This window comes from Peromyscus leucopus, chromosome 14 (genome assembly GCF_004664715.2).
Source record: "Peromyscus leucopus breed LL Stock chromosome 14, UCI_PerLeu_2.1, whole genome shotgun sequence".
Lineage (NCBI taxonomy): Eukaryota > Metazoa > Chordata > Mammalia > Rodentia > Cricetidae > Peromyscus > Peromyscus leucopus.
In genome coordinates this window covers 51,566,683-51,587,626 of record NC_051075.1, presented here as the reverse complement: position 1 = coordinate 51,587,626, position 20,944 = coordinate 51,566,683, and the positions used below count along the sequence as shown (strand labels likewise).

General features: G+C 37.5%; 1 protein-coding gene across 4 annotated transcripts in view; it reads right to left on the bottom strand.

Moving 5' to 3' along the window:
- Rbm25 (RNA binding motif protein 25) overlaps positions 1 to 20,944 on the bottom strand; it is a 45,760-nt gene that overhangs the window by 12,068 nt on the left and 12,748 nt on the right. For all 4 annotated transcript variants that reach the window (XM_028877150.2, XM_037210697.1, XM_028877170.2 and 1 more), the window contains 8 exons: positions 19,660 to 19,717; positions 17,111 to 17,271; positions 9,957 to 10,142; positions 8,778 to 8,831; positions 8,473 to 8,556; positions 4,911 to 5,191; positions 1,375 to 1,597; positions 1,170 to 1,259 (listed from right to left, as the gene is read on the bottom strand). In XM_028877150.2, coding sequence (XP_028732983.1) covers positions 1,170 to 1,259; positions 1,375 to 1,597; positions 4,911 to 5,191; positions 8,473 to 8,556; positions 8,778 to 8,831; positions 9,957 to 10,142; positions 17,111 to 17,271; positions 19,660 to 19,717 — 1,137 coding nt within the window. The remainder of the gene's footprint in view (positions 1 to 1,169; positions 1,260 to 1,374; positions 1,598 to 4,910; positions 5,192 to 8,472; positions 8,557 to 8,777; positions 8,832 to 9,956; positions 10,143 to 17,110; positions 17,272 to 19,659; positions 19,718 to 20,944) is intronic.

Here is a 20,944-nt window from a genome sequence, read left to right as displayed (position 1 = left end):
TGTCTAGGATTGAAGGTGTATACCACCACGCCTAGGTATCCACAACACAGAACACACTATTGAAGCAATTGTTATCACTATACTCACAGAACATACTTACTATTGAAGTAATTTTTATCAATATATTCAACAAATATGCCAACTAGTTTATACTTAACAGTCATCAGTGTAAATGCAACAAAAACCTAAATATATGACCATACAAAAGAGAATATGGTAGCATAAGAAAACTACAAGAAACTCTAAATATACTTCTGCTTAAAACACTTACTAGAGGAACTAGAGATGGCTCATCAGTAAAGAGCACTGGCTGCTCTTCTGGAGGACCCAAGTTAAATTCCCAGCACCCACAGAGAAGCTCACAATTCCACTTCTAGGGAATCTGATACCCTCAGAAATATATACATGCAGTTAAAACACCAGTGAAATTAAAATGAAAATAAATAAATCATAAGAAAACAAAGCAAACCCATTCCCAAAAACCACACAACTGCACTGACTAATTCAATAATTTCAGAACTGCATGAAAGAAAATTTTTATGGCACTTATTTTTTGCACGTGTGCCAGTGGATGTCAAAACACACATGTGGAGGTCAGCGTACAATTTGAGGGCATCAGTTTTCTCTCTCAACCAAGTGGTTGCTGAGGAGTGAACTTTAGGGTGGCAGTTGCAGCCAACTCTCATAGGTGGGGCATTTTGTCGGGTCAACAAGTTTTTCAAATCTTAACCAAAGGACATCACATTAATTTTAAGTTTCTATAACCCAGTAGGGTAGATTCATTAATGGGCAGCAAACTTTTGAAAATTGGGAAGAGATGTGTACAGAGTCTATATCAAAGTTGGTTGAAATGAGTTCAAGGCCAGCCTGATCTACATCATGGACTCCAGGACAGCCAGAGCTACACAGTGAGACCATATAAAAAACCAAAAAGGGGGGGGATTATTAACTAAGAAGCTGTCATGTGTGTCCCCCAATTTGGTTTCTCTGTGTAGTTTTGGTTCCTGTCCTGGATCTGTCTGCCTCTTCCTCCCAAGAGCTAGGATTAAAGGTGCACACCACCACTGCGCAGTGCTTTCATGTATTTTTATAAGGTTTTCTGCAAGACAGTAAAATTGAATAATGGTTTTGACCTGATAAAACACCTTTTCTTAAACCTAAAATCTCACCATTTCTCTTCTTCTTTCTTCTTCTCTTTCAGCCTCTTTCTCATATTCCCTTGTTTTCTTTCGTTCTCTGATTTCCCAATTCTTAAGGCGCTAAAGTAAAAAAGTTTCAAAACTTTAAAATTTCATACAGAATTCTGCAAAACATGGCTCACCAGCCTCTGTGAGTATAACACACTTTCCGAGGAAAAGCATTTCCTCAGTTTACCTCTTGATAAGCAGCCTCTTTCTCTCGAAGTTTTCTTTCCAGTTTTCTTCGTTCATATGCATCTTCTTCATCCTCTTCCCTGTCTCGCTTCTTGTCTTTCTCACGTTCACGCTCCCGTTCTCTTTCTCTTTCTCTCTCTCGCTCTCGTTCTCTTTCTCGTTCCCGTTCTCTCTCTCTCTCTCTTTCCCTCTCCCGTTCCCGTTCACGATCTCTGCTTTTTTCTCTAGGAAAATAAAACATTACATATATCACATATTGTATATCATTCTACTCCTTTTCTTTAGGGACCAGGGAAGCTGTAATATATATTATAAACCAATATATAAACAAATCAGAATTGACCTTTCAATTTTTGGAGAACTGTAAATTTCTCTATACTCCAAGGTACAATTCAGGTAAAGCATTTGTGTAAAATGAACATCATTTTAATCCTATTGTTGGAATTAAAAGCAAGCCAAATTTTAATTCTAACCTACAAATTCTAAACTGCATTCTGAAGTCAATGCTAGTAATTATTCACATGTCAGAAAATGAACATGAGATTACATAAAAGCCAGCAGTACTGGTGGCACATGCCTTTAATCCCAGCATTCGGGAGGGAGAAGCAGACAGTACTCTGAGTTCGAGGCCAGCCTGGTCTACAGAGCAAGATCCAGAACAGGCTCCAAAGCTACACAGAGAATCCCTGTCTTGAAAAAAAAAAAACACATAAAAAATTGAAAAAGTACTAATTCTGACTAATTATATGTGGATACATAATTGTTTAAAAAAAATATTATTCCCAGGCATGGGTAAAAACTAGCAATCCTAATGTGTGGGAGACAGGCAAGCTGACCTTGTTGAGTTTAAGACAATCTTGGTCGTCCACAAAGAGTTTTAGGCTAGCCAGAGCTATATAGTGAGATTCTGCCTTTAAAAAAAAAAATGGACTGGAGAGATGGCGCAGAGGTTAAGAGCACTAACTGTTCTTTCAGATGGGGTGCAATTCCCAGCACCAACATGGCTCACAACTGTCTGTAATACCAATTCCAGGGGACCTGACACTCATGGCAAAACACAAATTCACATTAAAAATAAAAACATTTTTAATAAAAATTAAAAATAAAAGAATGGCTAGGTGGTGGTGCCACATGCCTTTAATCCCAGCATTTGGGAGTTCCTGGACAGACAGAACCGCAGAGACACCTTGTCCTCAAAAAAAAAACAAAAAAACAAAAAACAAAAATAAGGGGGGTAAGCTGGGGGGTGGGGGGTATATTGCTCATTCCCAAATGAAATATGAAAGAATAATGAGCATATTAAAAAGCCAATCTAGAGCCAGGCAAGGATGGGATGTATATGCCTGTTACAGTATTTGAGGGAATATAGGAAAAGTTCAAGGCCACCTTAACCAACTACAGACCACCCTGGGAAACATGACACCATCACAGAAATTTTTGTTGTCATTGCTACAGCACTACCAATCACGGACTATGGTGCTGGCAAACATGTAGATCAACAATCAGTTTCTGAAACCATCACATTTGCTCTTATCTTGCTTGCTATGTTAGCTAGGTCTGAAACTTTACAACCTCTAGGAACCATACACTAGATCAGGAGTTCAAGACCTGCCTACCTAGGCTACATGAGACCCAGACATTCCTCCTCTCAAAAAACTAAGTATTTAATTTAGAATACAACTATACTGCAAAGCCTGGAAGGACTGTTTCTAAGTCAAAGATACTTGCTATTCATGCAGAGGACCAGTTTGGCTCCAGGTACCCACATCGGACAGCTCACAACTGCCTCTAAGTTCAACTCCAGGGCATTCACCCCTTCTAGTCTCTGAATACACAGTATTCATATGCATACTAATAAACAGACATGCACAATTAAAACTAAGTCTTTAAAAAAAGTTACACAACATGCAGTGACAAACCCACATGTGTATATGAGACAATATGCTACTAACGGACATTTTTATTTGTTCATGGGTTTTTTTGTGCATAGTCTTATCTGGCCTAGAACTTGCTAGAGACCAGGCTTGTCTCAAACTCAGAGATCTGTCTCCATTGGCCTCCAAAAGTGCTAGAATGAAAGGTATGCACCAACAGGCCTGGTTTTGAAGGACTATTTTTAAAAAGAAACTGTCTGATTACCTTGAAAGCCAAATTCTCCTTAAAGGCTGCATTAACAAGGCAGACAGAGAAGACATAGTATGTACTATGCACCCAGAAGCACAGGGGCACATAGAGGGTGGCATTACTAGGAGGCTTGACCTTGTCAGAGTAGGTATGACCTTGTTAGAGGAAGTGTGTCGCTGTGGGGCGGCTTTGAGTTCTCATATATGTTCTAGTTGTGCCCTATGTGGGATACAGTTCATTTTCTGTTGCCTGGGGACCAAGATGTAGAATTCTCAGCTCCTTCTGCAGTACCATGCCTGCTTGCAGGCCACCATATCCCACCATGGACTAAATAAACCTCTGAAACTGTAGGCCAGCCCCAATGTTTTCCTTTCTAAGAATTGATGTGGTCATGATGTCTCTTCACAGCACTTAGAAACCCTAAACACTTTCCTCTCCAAATTTATTTCTGGGCATGGTATCAAAGTGGGCCTTCCCTTTTAAGCTACACTGTCACAAGTTACATGTATTTGGAAAATAGATTGAAAAATATGAGATTTTCCTATCTTCTCAATCACTGCTCTGTTCTTATTTTAACTTGCTGTATATATCACAAATTACCATAATTTTAAAATATCTCATTAAAAGGTGAAATTAGTAGACCAGCCAGATAGATGTGCACACACGCTCGCACACCTCACCTCTAAAAAGAATACTGGCAGAACTGACTTCTCAGTGCAAAAAGAAAAATAGCCTAACAACTCAAGGTTATAATGGAACTATGTCTGCACTAACACTCAGGGAACAACTGTACAACAGTAGAGTGCTCATCCTGCCCCCAGCAGTCTATCTGGCATGATGGGGCTTGCTCATAAGCCCACCAGTACAAGTGAAGCCGAGGCAAAACAAATTCACAAATCAACCTAGATTACATAGTAAATTCTAGGCTAACATGATATACAAAGAGCTCATCTCAAAAACAAAATAATAGGGCTGGAGAGATATCTTAACAGCTTAAGATCTTAAGAGTACTTGTTGCTCTTGCAGAAGAGCCAGGACCAATATGGTGGCTCACAACTATACTCCCAGGAGATCTAACAACTTCTTCTGGCTTCCATATACATGGTGCATGCATATACACACAGGCAAAATAATCACATACATAAAATAAAAATGTGCCAGGTAAGGTGGTGCACATCTTTAATCCCAGCATTTGGGAGGCAGAAACAGGAGTCTCTTTTAAGTTCCAGGTTGGCCAACTGGGGCTATACAGAGACCCTTTCCCAAAACAACATTGTTACTTTCACCAATGATATTACTGTATATAGAAAATCGGCAGGCTATGTAAAACTTATCACGTGAATACAAATGGTTCCATTGGCAATCCTGTAATTCAATGCAGCTATCAGAAACAATTATATGAAGTCTTCTTACCTTGATCGACTCCGATCCTTATTTCGATCTGAGCTCCTTTCTCGATCACGGTCGCGATCTCTTTCTCGATCTCGGTCTCTCTCTTTTGTGCGGTCACGGTCCCTATCACGTTCTCGTTCCCGCTCCCGTTCTTTTTCCTTTTCTCGTTCACGTTCTCTTTCCCTTTCTCGTTCCCGTTCTCGCCTTTCTCGTTCCCTTTCACGTTCCCTCTCTCTTTCTCTCCGTTCTTTCTCAATTTCCTGTCTTTCTTTTTCTTTTTTGCCTTTCTCTTCTTCCAGTTTCTAGAAACCAATAAAAGTACTTTTAGAGTTAGTTCTGTGGGTTTAGTGTTCACTTTCCCCGGCGCAATGCCCAATACTGGTAAGAAAAGCATCAAACCACCAAGGCTTTAAATACTCGTGCCTTTATTTGACAAAATAAACTGAATCAGGCAGCTAGATTTCGTGCAAACCATACAAACCAGGAATCTCTTGGGTTGGGAAAACGGTGTTATGAGTGGCTGAGCACTGACTACGTAATATCAGAAATAACCACAAAGAATGTGGCGATTCCTAATAATTTCTAGAAAGACAATCAGCTAAAGCTTAACTTTTGCCCATTATGAGTATCTTTAAGTCAGCGGAACAGTGATGCTATTTATAACGGAAAAGTCTCACTACTTGAAGTTACTAGATGAGGGTTTTAAGGCAGAGGTGGAAATCAGTCAACTCACGATACAGCCATCTTGTGCCCTCTACGTTGCCCACCCTCCACAAGAAGCAGAAGCTGAATTCAGCCAGGATTTTTTTTCTTAACTATGGAAATATGTATTCCCACCATTACAAAATGGATAATCCATCAAATACAGAAACTTTGAAAACCACTCACTTTAAGCAACATGTATATAATTGCAACATTTAAATTTAAAAGTTAAAAGCAGTATAGTTATGCCCACCATTATGCCTGTAAGACAATAAAAAATATATTTACAATGATAAATGCACCCTTGCAAGGATCTTACGTTAACTTACAGATGTTGTGCTAGGACATGGATCGCCAACACTCGATTAACCTTGCCTACAAGCTATGTTTCTGGGAGGAAGAGCAAGTACACGGTTCACAAATAAACCAAATGAACAGTCAGACCAAGTGTGAATCCTGAAAGATTACCAGTGTACCACAGATTTCTACACAAGCTAAGAAGGGGAAGAAAGAAAACACAACAAAACCCCAATCAAGTAAACAAAACACATTTACCCCTGAAGTTCCACGTTTAATTTCATGGAAATGAAATTTAAACTGCAACAATAAAATGTGCATTTTTCTTTTTCTCAGTCATGTAAAGCATTTAAAACTTTAAAAAGCAGTCTTACCTGGTACTTTTTCTCTTGCTCATGGCCCAAGGAACTGATAAGAGGATTATGAAAGAAAAGCTAGTGTATGAGGTATCAATATATTCAGTTGCTGAACTAAGTTAGCATACAGGCAGAGCCAATACTGAATACATTGAAATTAGAAAGGAAAGATAGGAGAAATGGAGAGAGAGAGGTCAGAAACAGAAAACTACTACAGGGGAATCCTAGTTTCTGAACATTCCTAATAGAATTTAAAATTTATATTTTAAAATGACTTTAGACTATATAAAACTTACCTCAGTGTCATGCACTTAAGAAATTTATTTCGGAGATAATATATACTTACAGATTTTTAATTTCTTTTGTACAAGTCCTCAATTTTTTTCCTCCAGTTGTTTGCTATGCTACCTTATCTGATGTAAAAATAATTTCCTTCAGAACTCATTCTGAAATCTTAATTGTTCTATGTAAGCAAGTGAGAAAATCTAGTCCATAATAATGCTAAGTTATTAATATATGCAATATGTGTATGTACACAACAAGCAGATATATAGCATATGCATATATTTAAGAAAGATTAAAGAAATGAAGTGATTCATTAAAAAGTAACTAAGTAATGAGAAAAGGAAGAGGTTAAAAAAACAGAAGAAAAAGGAAAAAAAAATCAAAAATCTTACCTTATTCTCTCTTCAGACTCATCCGTGCTGTAAATGGACGCCCCCTGCCACGCTGATACCCTGACAGTCTGTGGTTATTTAACAAACTCATACCAAAACATGCAAAGGTTCACTGAGCTCATTTGTTATTGCTAATAATTCAAATACCCCCCCCCTTAACCAACACCACCCAAAGAGAACTGGTTTTTTGTTTTGATTTTTCAAAGCATTCCCCTCAGTACAATAATATTAAGGCAATGAAATGCCTGAGAGACCCTTAAAATGCTGAAGTAATATCTTCTGAATTAAAATTTTTCTGAACTTGGTTTCCTCATAATTTACCAAAAACATGACAGGGTTCAAAATAAATGAATAAAAACAGAAGGGGGGTAAACCACACACACAACTGTATACCATTTTTAAGCTTACTCGGCATTGAATTGGAATACTGAACATACAAAGAAGTATTCTACAATGACAATCCACAGACCACCATTGTAACTCTCAAAACTCTGGGAGTTACATTTGTGCTTTTAGACACAGTTAATTCCTGAAAAAGCACTGGATGTGAGCTATGGTTGGGCATCTGGACATTAAGTGTTCAGCAGCATTTACTCATCAGCATTAATTTTCAACTTGGGATTTTCAAAGCAACGAGAAAGACCCAATGCAGAGGAAATGAACACTTAACACCACTGAGTTGACTTACATATCTCTCAATCTAGTCAGAACCAGTATTATGTTATTACCTGTAACACCAAAATACAACTCATGCATTTTGCATTTCACCATCTGAAAGCACCACCTTCAATACCAGCGAACATTCACAAATGCACTGTCACTGAGAGAAGCTTTAAATAGGCAAAACTCGTGAGTGGGATTTACTAGACACAAATAGAAACTTCCAAGCCAGTTGCCCCTTTGCATATTTTTCTGAGGGGGCATCCATAAATATAATAAAAAACAGAAGCTCATACTTACATCCTATTCCTTGTTACTTTCCAAGCTGAGTTTCATCTTGCATTAGTCACCATATGATCTCTATCATAATGGTGGGGGTCAATGAATAGATTAGCTTTACGGGAATTTACAGTTCTTCCATGCATCTATAATTTGGTAAGTCTGGTAATCACTGACCTACTTTTAAAAATCTCCCCCACTCAAACTTAAATCCACACAAATATAAATCTTAAATTTTAATCTCAGCTCTCTTTTTTTTAAAAAAAAAAAAAAAGTTTTCCTAAGATTAAAGAACTGCCCACAAAAATAAACTGTATGTATGTTATCCTGCTGCCCCCTAAATATAGTTTAATCTGACTATGTTGAAATCTATGAATTAATTTCTGTTCATATTAAAGTGAGATGCCTGTAGAGTAGTCAGTGACTGAAAAAAATTAAGCAATGACCACTTTTAAATATGGTACTAGTCTTCTTCTGTTTCTACCTCAGTCACAACTAAGCCTATAAAAGGCATTAAATTATACTCTAATGTAAAGTTGATTTTCTTGTCTGTTTGCTTTGGATTCTGTAAAAAGTCTAGATTGGTATCAAGTGAAAATACAAGAATACTACCTTGTGTGTGTCTCTGAATTTGCTGATCTCTCGCGATATCAAGTCTCTTTTGTCTTCTTCCATTTCTATAGCATTTATATCCTCCTAAAAATAAGGAAACAGAAAGGAATGAATAGATTTTTATATATGTTAACATAAAAATGTCATGATTCAGTATTTTGTGTATTACAAATACAACTAAGTAAAAACTACCAACTTGACAGTAAAATCTAATGTAAAGGTATATGATAATAATAATAAAAATCACAAATCTGGTAATTAGTAGCACACACACAAAAGAATTAAAGTTTACAGTTCAAACGAACCTTGGTGATGAGTGGGTAAGGGATCAATGGGGCCACTGGAAATCTACGAAAAATCTGCAGAGAAACCCACAAACATTTTTTTAAAAATAGTTCATATTATGCTATAATTCAACTGACTCCATATTTACTCTGGAAACAATACATTACTTGGGATATTTTCTTGATTTCAAATTATAGTAAAAAATCATTTCCTTATCTTTAAATCCCTCTATCACCCAACACATCCTTTTTCCAATAACCCAAATATTGGAGTGGACAGGGAAAAGGGGTCTTTTTTTTTTTTTTAAAGATTTATTTATTTATTATGTATACAGAAGAGAGCACCAGATCTCATTACAGACGGTTGTGAGCCACCATGTGGTTGCTGGGAATTGAACTCAGGACCTCTGGAAGGGCAGTCAGAGCTCTTAACCTCTGAGCCATCTCTCCAGCCCAGAAAAAGGGTCTTAATCGTTTAATAGAGGGGAAAAAAAAAAGAGTAATAGGACTGGCAAGGTGGTGATGGCACACGCCTGGAATCCCAGCACTTGGGAGGCCAAGCCTTATCTACAGATCAAGTTCCAGGACAGCCAGCCAGCTGTTACACAGAGAAACCCTGTTTTGAAAAACCGGAGGAGGGGGGGAGGTGCGGTTGGGGAGTAGGAGGTGGGTAACAAGACTGTTTCTACATCTCTAAGATATAAGAAACAATCATACTTAGTAACATTCACCACTTGATATGTACTTGAATTCACAAAATAAAATTTGTCTATCATATAAAAAGCTCTGCCTGTAATTCTTGCCAAAGGAAGGTATTTCTATAATTTATCCACCCTATCACTGTCAATTAGTTCTTTTGCTCCTTCCACATCAATGAAGGAAGAAAAAATTTTATTTTACCTAATATCTGACCAATTCCAGCAGCTATTATTCCCAATAGACATAACAAATAGACCCACTTTTAGGACTAAATGAAAAATAAACAGTAATACAACTGTATCTAGCCAAGGACAAAACTTAAAATGCCCCCCCAAAAACACAGAAACCCAAGAGATAACCTTTCACTATCCTTAATAACCAATATATACATTTTATAGCATTTTTTATGACACAAACAATCCCTGAGTTTCTAAACGAACACTGTACTTTTTCAGAAGAGGAAATATTAGAAATACTAGACTATGTTGTCAGAACACATACGTCCTCCTTCTTTTCCTTCTTTTTCTTCCTGGGGTGAGAGTCAGACTCCTGTGAGGGGGCATTTAGCTCACTGGAGTATTCACGTATTAAAACTTCAATAGCCCCTTTAATCATCTGGTCTCTTCTCTTTGTTTCTTCATCTAAGGCTTCTTCATCATCATTAGTGACAGTTTCTGGTCTGGCATTCTTAAAAAACCAAGACAAATTTGGAGAGAAAGGAAAAAAAATTATTCCAAAGAATATGAATAAGCTAAACAAAGAAAAAATACTAGATAGCTGTATGTACAACATGTAAACATCAGAAAGGTGATAGGTGTAAAATGATGGCTTCTTTCCCCACATTTGCTTCTACGTACTGTTTAATCACTTTAAAATAAAAACAAAAAACCACCCTTTTTCTATGTGTATATATGTGTGTGGGCTATGGCATATATGTGGAAGTCAAGAGGACAACTTTGGAGGTTGGCTCTCTACTTCCACCACATTGGTCTCACAAATAAAAATTGGGTGGTTAGGCCTAGCAGCAAAGCTTCTTTATCTAATCAGCCACCTCACCAGCCCACCTGCTACAATTCCAATGGTGCAGCAAAAACATAAACCTGGCCAGGAGTGAAGGTGCACTCCTTTTAATCCCAGTACCCAGAATGCAGAGGCCAGTAGATCTCTGTGAGTTCAAAGCCAGACTTGTCTGTATATAGGTTCAGGACACCAGAGCTACAGAGTGAAACCATGTCTCCACATGCTCTATATACCGTAATTTACTTCTTTCCCTGAGTTTCATATACATCATCAATCAAAACCTAGCCAGGAATGGTGGCGCACACCTTTCATCCCAGGACTCAGGAGGCAGAGGCAGGTGGACCTCTGAGTTCAAGGACAGCCTTGTATACAAATCCAGTTCCAGCACAGCTAGGCTACACAAGGAAACTCTGTCTCAAAAAAAACTGAACAAAAACAATCAATCACAACCATACACATACAACTTGTTTAATGTTTCTCAAAAAAAATATTATTTAGATTCTAATAATAATCATTTCAGAGTAAATTTCTGATTGGCCAATGATGGTTGATGCCTGTATTTGCCGCATTGGGGAGGCAGAGATATGGTGTGGAATTTGTAGACAGTCGGGATTACATGAGACCTATCTTCCCTTCCAACTGGACACAAAAGCCTCATTTAGTTAGGAAGAATTTGTAAAAGGCCACAAGTTAAAGGTTAAGAATTTAACCTCCACTCAATGCTGAGTGGTGACAAAATCAGGCAGGATGTAACTACCAGTGCAGCTTCCCTAACATAAGGGGACCCTATCTCAAAAAGACAACCAGTCTACCAGAAAAAAATCTTCAAATACCTTGTTGCTTCTAGTCATCCTTTCAAGTCTCCAGAATAAAGTTAATTTAGTTAAAACTAAAAATAGAATTTCTACTATGACCTAAAAATTTTGGATTTTCCCTCACTTTCAACTCAACTTCTTACTCAAAACATGGGGAAAAATAAGAACAGAAGGAAAAAGCATGAAAAACTGCATGTACAAAGGCATTTTTCTAAACTAAAATTAGACAGAAATATTTCCTAAAATAGCAATTTTACTTGGTCAATATATACTTTCATTTGTAGGGTTAAAAAAAAACAACCCAACAACAACATGCTTGCAGAACCTGGGATATATATAGCTCAGCGATACAGGACTTGCCTTACATGTCATTCTGAATTCAACTGCCAACTTATCAATAGAAAAAGAATTATAATCTTTCACCTAAATGCCAGGCTCTAGGTCACAACACATTTCAACTCTACTGAAGTTGAACTTCATGCTTTGTGGTTACTTCAGCAATCATAACTTACCAGTTATTTCACAACAACCATTAAGTTGTTTCTACCATTAGAAATATATTTATATACAGTCAATACACTTTCTATTAATCAACATTTAAACAAATTCTTATTCAGAATACAATTTGACACTCTGAAAATATAAAACACAAATATTTAACTCAGAATTTTGTTCACAAACATTACGAACATACAGTAAGGAATAGAAGATTATGACAGATAATATAAGGAATTATGTCAAAGATAAAACCCATTCTATTAAGAGTTTCTTACTTTCTCAAACCTGCCTCTTCATCCAATCTTCTTGTAGCCAATTTTCTACATGGCATCTTAGATAAAGACAAGATGCTTTACACAGGACTGTAATTAAACTATTAAAATTATTTATCAACAATATATAGTAAACTGTTAATTGTGGTGACTGCTTATTTTAAATTGGTAAAATAAGGACAATTAGGTCTTCAAATTTATACACCTGTCACTAAATCCTTAATGATATACTACATCTCCCTGAAAGTTTTATATGAAGAGAATAGTCTGGTAACATTTACATTCAAAGTCCATGTTTGGAGTGTTCTGTTACAGTTATTTGTTACACCTTTGTCACACAATGCCAAGGTGCAGCCCAAAGTGGCCTGGGACTTGCTGTACTGTCTCAGCCTCCAAAGTACTGAGATTACATCTATGAGCCACCAAACCCAACTCCGTGAAACCTAGCCTTTGATAGCTAATTCTACACTATCAAAATATTCCATTAGAAAGCATGCTGTTGGGCCATGTGTGGTGCTGAAGGCTGTTAATCCCAGCACTTGGGAAGCAGAGGCACGTGGCTATCTGTGAGTTCTAGGCCAATCAGGGCTATACAGTGAAAGAGTCCTTAAAAAAAAAGCCAGGAAAAAAAAAAAAACATAAAATCCTACACTGATTTTTTTTTCCCCTCAGAATATTCTCTATGGGTTTCTGACCATAGGAATAAAAGTGGAGATGTAAATTCAAAGGCCTGCTAATATAAAAGTAACTCGAACTCTAAATTACTATTCCAACAAACTGAAAGTTTAAAGATCAATACAGCTATTTGCCAGAATTATAACCATGAAGGATTTATAATATACTAATTCAACTCAACCTTTCAAATGGCCAAGTGTCTTTCAATCTACATCTTTAGAAAGAAAGCAAGGAAAGGCTAGGTCTCTTAGCAGACTACTAATTATCATTAAACAAAATATGTTGAAAAAATATGGAAAGAGAAGTTAATTTGGGTTAGAAAGGTCATTAGACAGGTTAACAAATCTGATCCAAAATTCTCACTGAGTTACCAACTTAAACTTCAACCCCTAAATCCAAAATGCATACTAAGTAATATTAACAAAGACATAACAAATCTAGAGACATTCTTTTTTTTTTAGTTTTCTTAAGTTCTTTTTAGTTTTTCCAGACAGGGTTTCTCTGTGTAGCTTTGGAGCCTGTCCTGGATCTTGCTCTGTATACCAGGCTGGCCTTGAACTCACTGAGATCCGCCTGACTCTGCCTCCCAAGTGCTGGGATTAAAGGCACACGCCGGGCCCTAGAGACATTCTCAAGATTAACTTCTATGAAATGAAACAAGCCCTTTGAGGGGAACCTACCAAATGCACAGTTCTTTCAGTAAACATGAACAAGATGAATTGGGAAGCAATTACGTGAAGATGTTCACTTGGAGTGACTTTATCTGACAGTAAGTAATGTATGGCCTTCCAGAGATTATCTCTACTCCACCACTCAACAGTTCATTGTCATTATTTTGTTCTGATTTGCTTTCTAAGATAGGTGCTAGTTCTGGCTGGCCTGACTTAATAAACAGACCATAGCCTCTCTCTCCCAAATGTTGGGATTAGAGACATTCAACAAGCATGCCCAGCTCACCAATTCATTCTTCTTTTATGTATACGGATGTTTTGCCTGCAAATATTCGTACCACTTGCTGTGGAGGGGAAGCCAGAAGATGGTGTCAGATTCCCTGGAACAGGAGTTACAGGCAGTTTGTGAGCTGCCATGTGTGTGCTGGGAATCGAACCTGGGTTCTCTGCAAAAGTTGCCAGTGTTAGTAACCCTTAAGTCATCTCTATAACCCATCAGTTTATTCTTGAATGAATGGTTAACAAATACAGCTTGAAACAATCAAGCATGTTTATCTATCTCTACAGACTTATTGCTGAGCAGCATAAACAGCAAGTAGGGCATGGACTAGATAGATCAGACTGGTTATCTGGAATGAAACACAATTTTACTTAAACACTGCTTTTAAAAAATGGAAGGAAAAAAAACTAATCTACAGACAAGTATTTTCAACCAAGTTAGTTGACAAGGAACATTTTCTTAAAATTCAAAATCAGGAAAAATATTTCACTCCTTTCATACAATTTCTTGTTTCTCTTTGACTCATTAAAACTGAGCTGGGCAGTGGTGGCGCACACCTTTAATCCCAGCACTCGGGAGGCAGAGCCAAGCGGATCTCTGTGAGTTCAAGGCCAGCCTTGGGCTACAGAAAGAGATTCAGGAAAGGCACAAAGCTACACAGAGAAACCTTGTCTCAAACAAAACAAAACAAACAAATAAAACTACTTTTTGATCTTTCATTTATCAGAGTCAGAGGAAACTGAGAGTTGTCCACAACACTGTTATTCAATAAACATACATTCCATTATTAATTTAGAAGACATTTTCCTAGGTGACAGAGTGGCTACAGGAGCAAAGTTTGTGAAATTACTTCCCCTTTTGCTGAAAATCAGGGATATGGAAAGAGTACAGAATGTGACAGATAGGATGTGATGGGCTCTGAGAGACTAGACAGTAAATACTGGAGACCACATGTGTGTGGGGGCAGATTATGAGAAGACAGGATTTAAAGATAAGAAAATAAAAAAAATGATAAAGGTTATTGTGTGAAAATGTTTTCCAAATTGAAACATTCCATCCTACAGAGAAATTGAGCAGGAAGGTTAACAATTGAAGACAGCTTCAGGAAGTCCCTGAAACTCATCAGATTCCCCTGCCAGAATAAACAATAAAAGCTGAGAGTCCCTCTCAGATGGAAGAAAGCTGAGCTGAAAGAAGTCTCTCAGAAGAGAAAAGCTACAAAAACAACAAAAAACAGACCAGACTGGCTGCCTGTAAATAACCAAAAAACTCAGTGGTTCACCAACTTGAACTTCAATAGTACTCATATTTTGGTATGTCGAGGATTTCCTCTCTGGAGTAAGTAGGTGTGTGTGTTGTGTATCTCTCCAGGAATGTTTTAGCACACAATAGCTATATGAATAACTTGATGGACCAAATTTGAACCAGGTGCTTGAATGGGCAATAAAGACCAAAAACAAAGTAACAACAACAAAAAAGTCAGTGTGAAGGGACCTGCCACAAAGGTTTATGACCTCAGTTTGATCCCAGGTACCCACTTCCATGAGTTGTCCTCTGACTGACTTCCACATGTACACATTCACATCTACACACATACCTATACACATCAATAAATACAGTCAATTTTTTAAAGATCTAATAAACAGCATAATAACATCTGACTATAATATCCCAGCACACAGGGGAGGTAGAGTTCAAGGTCATATTACACGGAGATTAAGAAGTCACCCTGGGCTACATGAAAGCCTATCTCAAAAAACCCCAGCACTTGGGAGGCATAGCCAGGCAGATCTCTGAGTTCAAGGCCAGTGTGGTCTACAGAGCAGAACCAGGACAGACACCAAAACAACACAGAGAAACCCTCTCGGAGGGGGCGGGGGGAGCCAAAACAGCACCTGGAGAGAGAACTCAGCAGTTAAAAGCACTTGCTGCTCTTGAAGACCTCTCAGTTCAGTTCTCAGCACACACATGGTGGCTCACAACTTTTTATAACTCCAGTCTAGGAGACTAATTAACCTCTTCTGGTTTCCATGGGAAATACATGCAAGTGGTGCACATAAACACACGCACTCACTTGCTCACACATAAAAATAAATTTCTAAAAACAAAACAAAACAAAAAACAAGAGATACGCAACAAAACCTGAATATTATGCAAAATACAGGCTTTACTTTGTAAGGAAATCCAAACCAAGATTGGATCTGACAAACAAGCAAGAATAATTTTATCGCAAATATACGCAGAATGAGTCAGTGAAATTATTTAAGTACTAGAAGTCCAAAGAAAACCAGAATTAAGCAGGGGGGGAAGTGCTTATAAAATAATCCTTTTTGATTTGATAGTCTCATATTACCCAGACTGGACTCAAATTCTCTGAATAACTGGTGAGTTTAAACTCCTGACCCAACTGCCTTCACCTCTCAAGTGCTGGGATGTACCATCACGGCTGGCTTTAATCATGCTTTTATGAACTAAAAATATTCTAATTAAAGCTATACTCATGGGATGTGGATGTAGTTCAGTGGTAGAGTGCTTGCCTGTCAAACAGGAGCCCTGGGCTCTAACCCTCAGCACTGAAACAAAACAACAGAGTGAACAGAACACTAAATTCAGTCACACAAATAAAAATGTCTTCAAGAACACAAGACCAAAATGTCTACATCCTTTTATACTTAGCTTAAATTTGAGTTTAAAAAAAAATTTCTTTAAAGAAAAATGTAAAACACAAAGCTTCTTATAAACAGGGACAAGGAGGCTATATCTATCTTGAAAAATAATGGAAGTTTGATGAGAGCAAAGGCTGTTTTGTTTTTTGGTAGGAGGTGGAAAGGAAGATAAAAGAAAAAAAATGGACACAATATATCCTCAGGCTTAAGATTTGTTTTGTTTTGTGAAGAAGACAATAGATACATTATCACACAAGACACAAAAACCTCTTTTGTCCTCATTTAAAAATAACAGAATTAAAATGAAAAATAAAAAACGGCCTAAATAAAGTCACTCCAATACATTAAGTAGTACGACTTATTTTCAGTCACTTTAGAATCCAATCTGTGTGCGTCTAAAAAGAGAGGGTAACTAATAAACATTGTGTAGGTTGAAATATATTTTATACTTACTTACAAAGCTGCCTTAATGAATTAGCTCTGATTGGAATAGTCTGTACAAGTGTTTTCTCTGGCAAGTTAACCTTGTCCAGCCTCCCTTACTACCTTCATCCCAACCTGGAACAAGCAAACCAACAGTCATCCACCCACTGTGGGTAGATAAAACACTTATCTACAAAACGATAAAAATACACTCCTGCATAAGCCATAAGCACATATTACAATAATGATCTTTGTGAGTCCCCATGTTAGATTTATTACAATATGAAGTATTCACACTGAACTAGCACACCCAGACTAGAAAAGAGATTGCATACCCCATTGGAAGCTTTCTTCTTTGCTTTCCATTCATCCAACTGTGCCTTTGTCTTTGCATCAACTTTAACAAGTAGTTTCTTCTCTCCAATCTGAAGGTCATGCAATAATCTGAGAGCACGGAGGGTAGACTCAGGTTCTTTATACTCACAAAATCCAAAAGCTAGTAATAAACAAAAATTTGTGAAATATTAAATCATAAAAAGTGAAAAACACAGCAAAGTAAATTGATTAAAGACATTACTTATGATGGTACTGCAGTCATCACTCCAATCCTGTTCTTTAATCCTCTAATAACCATTTACTTATAGCATCTGGAAACCAAAGAGGGAAGGAGGTGGGCAGGTACATAGGTAGGTGTGTGTAGGAATGTGCACGCGCGTAAATAAAAAGACCAGTGTGTGTGTGTGTGTGTGTGTGTGTGTGTGTGTGTGTGTGTAAATAAAAAGACCAGTGTGTGTGTGTGTGTGTGTGTGTGTGTGTTTGTGTGTGTGTAAATAAAAAGACCAGTGGAAAGGAAGAAAAATTAAAATCAAGCAAATCATTATTTACTAAGAGCTAAATAATAGTAAAATTTAAGAAAATAAGAAAAAAAAACTGTCTAAGGACTGAGGATATAGCTCTACCCATATAGACTGTTGCTAGGTAGGGTAGGACAAAGCTATGTACTCAAAAGGCAGAAGCAAATGAGGACTAGAATAACTTTTCAAAAGAATTATTCTAATTCCCAATAAATTTCACTATAGAAAGCTCACATATATCCTGAATGAAATAAACGTTTAAAACTTGACATTAGATAAAAGTAACCAAACATTTCAATATTAATCAGACAACACATTAGAAAAAAACAGTCAGTATTTTTAGGTACTATTATGATTCTATTTTGAGTATTTTCCCTAAAGCCCTTCTTTTTCCCAGAATGAAAAGAAGCAAAACAAAATTTTTTTAGGTTTCAGAATATATACTCAAATATAGAAAGAGAAAAGGCTGGACATTGTGGAGCACACCCTTGATCCCACAACTTCGAGGGAGAGGTGGATCTCTGAGTTTGAGACCAGGCTACAGAGTGAGTTCCAGGATAGCCAGGGCTACACAGAGACAGAGACAGAGAGAGAAAGAAAGTGAAGGAGGCCATTGACCTCAAACAGGTGTTGTCATACCACCTCAATTTTATATATGTATAAATTTATCCATAATAAAGTTTTTTTTTTTTCCGTTTTTGTTTTTTTTGAGACAGGGTTTCTCTGTGTAGCTTTGCGCCTTTCCTGGAACTCACTCTGTAGACCAGGCTGGCCTCAAACTCATAGAGATCCGCCTGTCTCTGCCTCCCCAGTGCTGGGATTAAAGGCATGCACCACCACTGCCCATAAAGATATTTCTAAATCAAGCCTAGGACGTATAACTTAGATATACTAGTGTTTGCTTATATGAAGCACTAGACTTAATCCATAGCAACAAGAGAAGAGTGGCAGGGAATTAAGCAGTATTTCTGTCTAGAATGAAAAGTAGTTTACTTTCAAAATATGCTCTCTGTGGCTGGGAAGCACTTGCCATAGAAGTGTGAGGACCAGAGTTAGGATACCTAGTACCCACATAAGAGCAGAAGTAACAGGGCAACCTCTAGTAAAATTCCAGCCCTCCAGAGGCAAACACGGGGAAATCCTCCTGGCCAAATTTGTTAGCCATACTAGCATCTACAAGCTCCAAATTCAACAGGAGACTCTAAATAAACTGGAAAGCAATTAAGACATGAGAAACAAACCAACCATGCCTACATATACAGAAGAAAGAAAAAAAAAAAAGCAGCTAGAGATAGCTTCACATTTAAGAGCACTTGTTATTGCAGGAGACCAGGGTTCGTTCCATTCCCACCAAACCCATGGCAGCCCATAATCATCTGCAACAGGAAATCTGACTCCCTCTGCTGGTCTCTGCAGAACTGGAAACCAGAGGTGCAAAGCATACATGTAGGCACACACTCATATACACCAAGTAAAAATAAATAAATCTCAATCAGTCAATCAATGAGAGGTCATATGCTTATCTTTGCTCTCTTCCTGAGCTCTAATCGTTCCATCTGGACCAGACAGCCTTTTTTTCCAGACAAAAAGGACCTTAAACATGTAAGAAACTAATGGGAGAGCTGGAAAAAGAACATAGCAATTAAGAACACATACTACACTTAGAAAAGAAGGCAGATTCCCAGGACCCCTGTCAGGCAGCTGGAAACCAGCTATAATTCCAACTCCAAGCAGAAACCAAAACGAAACATACAGGCACTTAATAAAACCTTTTTAAAAAAGAAACCACTGGGTTTGTTCAGCTGAGTATATTAAAAAGGGATGGGGAAAAAAGAAAAACTGAGTAATTTTAATTATTTCCTCTTCTACCTCTTGTTTCAATTTTTGATTCTTCTATCCCCAAATCTTAGCCAAAACCTTCTCAATTGTCTTTTAATACATTCTATATAAGAAAATTAAAATAAAACATGTAAAGTAACTTCTGCAAACAGGTTAAAGTGGTGGGCAACAAATAAGAAAAATATGTATACCTTGAAGTTTTCCAGAGGCACCTTGTACTCTCTTCCAGCTCAACACCAAACCACATTTCTTAAAAAGAAAGTTGAGAATTTATCACTTAACAAAATGAAATAGCTTCAAGACAAGATCACAAGATCAATTAAAGCTACAGAGTAAGGTAACTCACACCTGTAATCCAAGAGGTCGAGGCAGAACAAGTTTGAACGCAGCCTGGGTCACAATGTGAAATCCAGTTTAAAATAATAATACCACCATCAATGGTGGGGGAGGGGGATACGGGACCACACAAAACAAACAGCTTAGCAAGATCATGCCAACAACTAAACTTGTTAAAATAAATTAATAAGTCTCCAATAAACATGAGACATGTTAACAAACTGCTTTAAAAAAAAAAACAAAAAACAAAAAACCAAAGTCTTAGGCAGGCAGTGGTGTCACACTTTAATCCTAGGACTCACGAGGCAGAGACAGATGGATCTCTTAAATTTGAAGCCAGCCTGGTCTACAGAATGAGTTCCAGGACAGCCAGGACTACACAGAGAAACCCTATCTCAAAAATCCAAAAGAAAACCCATGAAGCCTGAAGAAAAAAGAAAAAGGAGCCTCACTGACTCCTAGCAGAAGGAAACAGGAGGGGAATATATATATATTTTTTTTTAAATTTATTCTATGGCTTGTTTTATGTGCTATAGGATTGTATATGGCTGATCATGGTCCCCTTGGACAACGCACTGCTTCCCCTGTACTGAATCTTTACCCCCAGTCTTCATTAAAAAATCTTATATCCTAAGCTTGAGAGATGGCTCAGAGGTTAAGAGCACTGACTGCTCTTCCAGAGGTCCTGAATTCAATTCCCAGCACCCACATGGTGGCTCATAACCATCTGTAATGAGATCTGGCACCCTCTTCTGTATACATAATAAATAAATAAATCTTAAAAAAAAAAATCTTATATCCTATCCCTAGTCCCCACAAAACCAAAAAAAAACAAAAACAAAAAACAAAGAACTGTGACTCAGGGATGAGATGGTGCACACCTTTAATTCTAGCACTCAGGGTGCAGAGGCAGGTAGATTTCTGTTAGAGGCCAGCCTGGCCTACAGAAAGTTCCAGGACAGCCAGAGCTACAATACAATGAAATCCTGCTCAAAAAACAAATAAAACAAAAAATGCTAAGTTCACTGATGAATGTGCATCAAAGAATACAAGTGTGCTTACTATTCTGCCCTTTTTTTTTTTTTTTTTTTTTTTTTGCAGATTTGAAATATTTTCATAGTAAAATGCTGAGGGGGAAAA